Raw genomic sequence first — 6,731 nt, forward strand, 5'->3', positions numbered from 1 at the left:
AGGACCTGTTCTATTTCTGTATTCCTGATACTGGTTCATTCGAAGTGACCTAATGATCCAGTCACAAAGGGGATTGTGACCTTGCAGGCTACCGTGCAACAAAGGCACAGAGAAATTGAGGAACAGTAGATGCAAAAGCAATTTCAAGCAGCTGTTGGATAGCTTCCTAATAAAGAGAGGTCACAGCTGGATCTTCGAGCAAGGAAATGTTCAACTGATTTATGGAAATACCACTGATATTCGACTTTAATTAAAGATAGAAAACATCTGGAAAAAAATTTGTAATACAGATGCTCACATTACAGTTGTTCAAATTGAACAGGTTTTATTTAAATTTGACAATGTACAAAATTATAAAATTTGCTCTCCGTGAAACCAAATCAGCATGTTAGTACAAAACTATTAATCTGCTGCTTCAGTGAGAATTGCTAGTGCTGATGAAAATAAATGAATTTCTATACGATTCATCAGCTTAATATACAACTTATTACTGATCAGGAATATGTTATTCAGTATCATCAGTACACCTGCAACACTTGAACTGTCACAATTAATTTTAGTTTTCTTGAGCTGGTTGGGTACAGCTTATAGTTCCTGCTTTTGAGCACTATTGTTTGGCCACACTGGACTGTTAACCATTTGTGGATGCTAGGTGAAGACAGACCATCTAAAACATTCTAGAGTCCTTCAAGAGCAAACAGTTGAGAAGACCTAGGGGGTGGATGGTATCCTAGGAGCAAAGCAAAAAGCAGAGGACTGTTGAGAAAAACTGACACCACATTTGATTTTTTTCGTTAGGAAAAGCAAACCTTCACAGAACTGAAATAATCTTTGGTCTCAAATAACATAGCTTATCAGCAAGTTGTGGTTCTTTCTGCACTCCAGTTACTTTATATTTCCATTGTACTGTAAAAATAATTCAAACGTTTGATGCAAGAGAGCCTAAAAAGATTGTTTTACTTTCACTAGGAAGGTAAACTCCTGGTACAGCTTCTATCGTCGAGTTTTATGCCTGTTTCTCCATTGGTGTCCATCTTCCTCTTTATGTCGATCTTCATCTCTTTGTCGTTTATGATCTCTTTCTCTACTTCTGTATCGTGCTCTATCTCCATTACGTTTTTGTCCTTCCTCACCTCTCTGGTCTCTTTCCCTTCGCCTTTCCCAGTCTCGACCTCTCTCCCACTGCCGGCTATCCCTCGATAGTTCTCTGGAACTTGATCTATCTAGTTTGTCTGCTTGCCCCTCTGTATATAGTTCTGCCTTCAATGCTGGCAGACTGATAGGTTTCCTAAATGGACGATCTCGCCCACCAAACCGTAGTTGGCCAGATTCTTTTTTACCACCTAATCCCCCTCCAAGTCTCCGAGGGACCCATCCTTTCAAAGTGCGTTCTAATTCAAAATCTACAAATATTTCATTCTGGTCTATCACTAATTTATTGCTGTCCCGATGTGCCTTTAACAATGAACGCTCATCCTTGTATTCAATGAAGCCATAGCATTTGGAAAAGCCGGTGACAATATCGCGCACAAGTCTCAGTCTGCGGATATCCCCAAATCTAGAAAACGTGTCTTTGAGCTTCTCCTCAGATGTCTGGGGATTTAGTCTGGCAACAAAGAGTGTCAGATGGGGGTCTCCGAATACTCCTTTGTTGGGTCTGTACTTGGCTGCAATTGCCCTTGACACAGCTCGGTCATGGGGTTCCTCGTCAGTGCCATCAATGCTTCCAGCTTTTAATGGGTTGTACTGCTTTGCAATAGGAGTCCAAATGTCATTCATTGTTCTGAAACACAAACAAATGTGAATGAAATCACGAGAAAGCAGAACTTCTTTTTTTACGTGTTTCCTTTATCACAATCTAGTACAGTTGAGTGTCACTCTCAATCACAGCTCTTGTACTCAAGATCCAGGTCTGAGAAATCGGGTCTGAATAGGAGCAAACAGCATCAGTGCTGATAGAATAACTGCTTACTGCATTAGCCAGTTCACATATCTGAACCTGGATTCAAATGCAGTTTAAGTTTCATAGCTGAGGCCAATATTTTTCTCACAAGACCAACATACTGTCTAGTCAGGTCAGTCACTGAAATAAACAATAAGCAGAAATGTTGGCTATTTTTTCCCACTTCTCCAACTCCAAAGCAATGATCAGTTGCAGCATCCACTGAAACTGGACCAAAGTTCAAAAGCGAGACACCGGTCATCAGCAGTTCAGTTTACTGTAAGCATCGAGGATCCGTTTGAAACAATTGTTTTCCACCAGCTGCTGTGCTTGAAGGGGCTGCTTTTATGAATTCACAACGTGTTGCTGCATATATCATTCACTAAAATAATTGAATATTTGTGGGGTAATATATAACAATTACAAACTGATATACTTATCTACAAATTTGGAACTGTCCTGGGAAATACACTTCAACAGTGTTCCACATGGTAGATTAATTAGTAAAGTTAGGTCACTTGGGATTCAGGGTGAGTTTGCCTGTTGGAAACATATTTGGCTTAACAGCAGGAGATAGACTGATGGTTGTTTTTCAGACTGGAGGCTTGTCACCAATGGCGTTCCACAGGGATTGGTTTTGGGTCCTCTTATTTGACATTTATATAAATGATTTGGATGGGAATATAGAAGGCATGGTTAGTAAGTTTGCAGACAATATCAAAATTGGTGGCATAGAAAACCTTCTTAACTGTCTACTATGATTACAAAGGGTTCTTGATCAAATGGGTCAATGAGGTGAAAAATAGCAAATGGAGTTCATCTGAATAAATGAAAAGTATTGCATTTTGGTGCAACAAACTAAGGTAGGGTTTATACAATTTATGGCAGGGTCTTGGGAAGTGTTGTAGAACAGAGGGAGCTAGGAGTGCAGGTACATAATTCTTCAAAGTTTACGTCACATATAGACAGGGTAGTTAAAAAGTATCTGGCACAGTTTGTGAGAAGATATGTAGCTCGGGTGCTCGTTGTGGTGGTTCTGTTCGCCGAACTGGGAATTTGTGTTACAGACGTTTCGTCCCCTGTCTAGGTGACATCCTCAGTGCTTGGGAGCCTCTTGTGAAGCGTTTCTGTGTTGTTTCCTCCAGAACTGACAACCGGAAGCGGCAGATACAAACCACTATAAATGCTGGACATCTGTATGGATTTGCTTACCTAGACATAACAATGAGGCAATCAGTGAAACCATCAAGACTATGTATGGGCCACATTTTTAAGGTGAGAGAAGAGATTTAAAAAAAAAAGACGAGGGACAAATTTTTTTATACAAAGGATGGTTTGCGTGTGGTATGAACTTCCTGAGGAAGTGTTGATGCGGGTACAATTACATTTAAAAGCCATTTGGATAAGTAGATGAATTGAAAAGGTTTGGAGCGATGTGAGTCAGGAGCAGGCAGGTGGGACTAGTTTAGTTTGGGATCATGGTCAGATATTTAAATTCTTTCTGTATTTGTTTTTCAGATTTATAACCAATTTCAGATTAGTGTAATTTTTACTACAGCATTTGTTATTTTAACTTTTGATACATGACATTAGATGGCACTGCAGTTCAATTGACAGCAATATTCACGTAGTCATCAGTTCCAAAACATTATGAATGCAAAACTCAATGGATAAAGCGCTCACATTTTTCTCCATCTTTTTTCAAAAACATAAGCAATTGGTTAAAATTCTACAGAAAATAATTATTCAAAATTCAGTGGCAGCTGAATTAAGAAATCTGAATGTTTAGCAATGCAACATTATTTCATCTTAATGAGGATTTTTCTTGTTAACTCCTGTTTCCTTCACTTTCTACACCGCTCTCTTAGAAGTACAGACACACACAGAAGTCGATATCCATAGGCATGAAGCATCATCTAATGGATATTTGTCGTCCAATAGCTTCCCTAGATTTTGTGCTAGCACACAGTAAGCATCACAACTCAGCTTGATCACCAGAAGTGCTAACTTCTAGCTGAAACCAATTAAATGATCGATAATTCTGAGTAATTTCCCGCTTTCTAATCTCGTCCATTAAGACTAATTGTAATGTCACCGCTCAAATCAGCGAACTCAGCTTAAATGCTGATTCAGTATTAAGAAATATAAAAGTAAAATACTGCGTATGCTTGAAATCTTAAATGAAAAGGTACTAAAAAAAAACATCAGCATGACTGGCAGCAGCTGTGGAGAGAGGAACAGAATTAAAGTTTCGAGTCCAGCATTATTCTTTTTCAAGTACTGTAGTAACTGGGAGGAGTCTCTTTACTCCTTTGGGAGCAATGATCCCACCAGACTGGGCTGTGCAGGAAAATATGGTCAAGGCACGATTCCTGCTCTGATGGGGAGTCATCTGGACTCGAATCGTTAGCGTGCTCTCCCTTCACGGACGCCATCTGACCCACTATAGTCTCCAGCATTTGTTGTTTTCAGGACAGATTCCTGCTGGAGTCACCGGGACCGGGCTGAACCGAGTCACCGGGGGCCGGGCTGAACCGAGTCACCGGGGGCCGGGGCTGAACCGAGTCACCGGGGGCCGGGCTGAACCGAGTCACCGGGGACCGGGCTGAACCGAGTCACCGGGACCGGGCTGAACCGAGTCACCGGGGCCGGGGCTGTGGGTGAATCCGTTCCCGTTGTCCAAACTCAAACACAGGAGAACAACCGGGAGGAAATTTCACATTAAAATCCCAGCCCCTTCACAACAAGTTAAACAAATCAAAGGAAGAAACTGACCTGCCGTTCCCCACCGCGTTAGTGAATCATTATCTCATCACCCCGCTGTACAATAAACCCAGTACACCGGGGCCACAAGCGCCAGCTACTTCCGCTCCTTCCCGCTTAGTGCTCCGGCTTCTTCAGGTTCCGTGTGGCTGCAAACACAAGTTCCGACCTTTTTCCTCCTCTCCCCTTCCCCTCCCCCTCTCCCCCCATTCCCCTCCCCTTCCCCCCTCCCCCCCCCTCCCCCTCTCCCCCTCCCCTCTCCCCCTCCCCCCCCCCCCCTCTCCCCCTCCCCCTCTCCCCCTCCCCCTCTCCCCCCCCCTTCCCCCTCCCCCTCCCCCCCTCCCCCCCCCCTCTCCCCCTCCCCCTCCCCCCATTCCCCTCCCCCTCTCCCCCTCCCCCTCCCCTCCCCCCTCCCCCTCCCCCCCTCTCCCCCTTCCCCTCCCCCTCCCCCTCTCCATCCCGGCCTGGGCTCCATTGTCTCTCCCAGGGACAATGTCTGATTCTTTCACTGCAAACTCGATCTTTTGAATCGAAAACAAAAAGAGAAATTGCTGGAAAATCTCAGCAGATCTGGCAGAATCACGCACACCAGGCCTTGTTATCACAGTTGAAAATGTGTTGCTGGTTAAAGCACAGCAGGTCAGGCAGCATCCAAGGAACAGGAAATTCGACGTTTCTGGCATAAGCCCTTCATCAGGAATGAGGAGAGGGTGCCAGGCAGGCACCTTGTTATCACACTGACTGCCATTACACGCTACCTATTGTCAGCCCCTAACAGTCCCCATTAACAGCTATTCACCCTCCCAGCCAGATCACTGTCCACTCCTTCATCCGTCCATCTGTGCTTCTCTCTCCTTGGCCTCTATATCCCCACCGATCTTTTTCTCCTTACCCCCTCCCCTATCTTCTTCATACAAACTGACAATTTCCCAGCTAACATCATTCTGAGGAAGAGCCACTCAGCCTGAAACGTTAACTTTGATTTTGCTCCACAGATGCTGCCTGACCTGCCAAGCTTTTCCAGCAATCTCTGTCTTTATTCTGTCCTTATTCTTTTCTTGGCCTTTACATCAAAAAGTGTTGTTGTGAATGAGTTGGCCAATAATTTCTGAGACAGCAAACAGGAAGGCAGTGAATTGGGTTGTCGAGATTAGAGTGGTGCTGGAAAAGCACAGCAGGTCAGGCAGCATCCGAGGAGCAGGAAAATTGACATTTCGGGCAAAAGCCCTTCACTAGGAATAGAGGCAGGGTGCCTGCAGAGTGGAGAGATAAATGAGAGGGGGTGGGGGTGGACAGAAAGTAGCATAGAGTACAATAGGTGAATTGGGGTAGGGATGGAGGTGCTGGTCAGAGAAGAGGGTGGGGGAAGGTAGTAAAGAGTACAATGGGTGGAGGGGGTGGGCATGAAGGTGATAGGTCAGAAAGGAGGGTGGAGTGAATAGATGGAAAGGAAGTTAGGCAGGTAGGACAGGTCATGGGGACGGTACTGAACTGGAAGGTTGGAGCTGGGGTGAGGTGGGGGAAGGGGAAATGAGGAAACTGGGGAAATCCACATTGATGCCACGGGGTTGAAATGTTCTGAGGCGGAAGATGAGGCATCCTTCCTTCAGGCGTCGAGTGGTGAGGGAGCGGCGGTGGAGGAGGCCCAGGACCTGCATGTCCTCGGCAGAGTGGGAGGGGGTGTTGAAATGTTGGGCCACAGGGCAGTGGGGTTGATTGGTGCGGGTGTCCCGGAGATGTTCCCTAAAGCGATCTGCTAGGAGGCGTCCAGTCTCCCCAATGTAGAGGAGACCGCATCAGGAGCAACGGATGCAATAAATGATATTGGTGGATGTTTTACCTAGTGAATTAGGTTGACCAGAGATTAAGAATCCTGCAGATGTGTATCCTATACAGTGTATCATTGTGAGTCATGTCTCCCTTTAAGTACCCTCAAACACTGGATCTTCTGTTCCCTCCCTCCCACAAGTAGAAACATCTTGTAGCCATTTTCTTCTCTGTTGCACTCTCGATTTTCAGCATGGTG

At 44.9% G+C, this 6,731-nt stretch overlaps 1 protein-coding gene across 1 annotated transcript; it reads right to left on the reverse strand.

Moving 5' to 3' along the window:
* Window positions 1–332: 332 nt before the first annotated feature.
* On the reverse strand, window positions 333–4,837 carry snrnp35 (small nuclear ribonucleoprotein 35 (U11/U12)). Its single transcript, XM_060832306.1, has 2 exons — window positions 4,718–4,837; window positions 333–1,783 (listed from the first exon to the last, which is right to left on the reverse strand). Exon 2 carries the CDS (start codon window positions 1,777–1,779, stop codon window positions 994–996), a length of 786 nt encoding a protein of 261 aa, XP_060688289.1. The 5' UTR covers window positions 1,780–1,783; window positions 4,718–4,837; the 3' UTR covers window positions 333–993.
* Between the last annotated feature and the right edge of the window lie 1,894 nt (window positions 4,838–6,731).

Source organism: Hemiscyllium ocellatum, chromosome 11, assembly GCF_020745735.1.
Source record: "Hemiscyllium ocellatum isolate sHemOce1 chromosome 11, sHemOce1.pat.X.cur, whole genome shotgun sequence".
NCBI classification, from domain to species: domain Eukaryota; kingdom Metazoa; phylum Chordata; class Chondrichthyes; order Orectolobiformes; family Hemiscylliidae; genus Hemiscyllium; species Hemiscyllium ocellatum.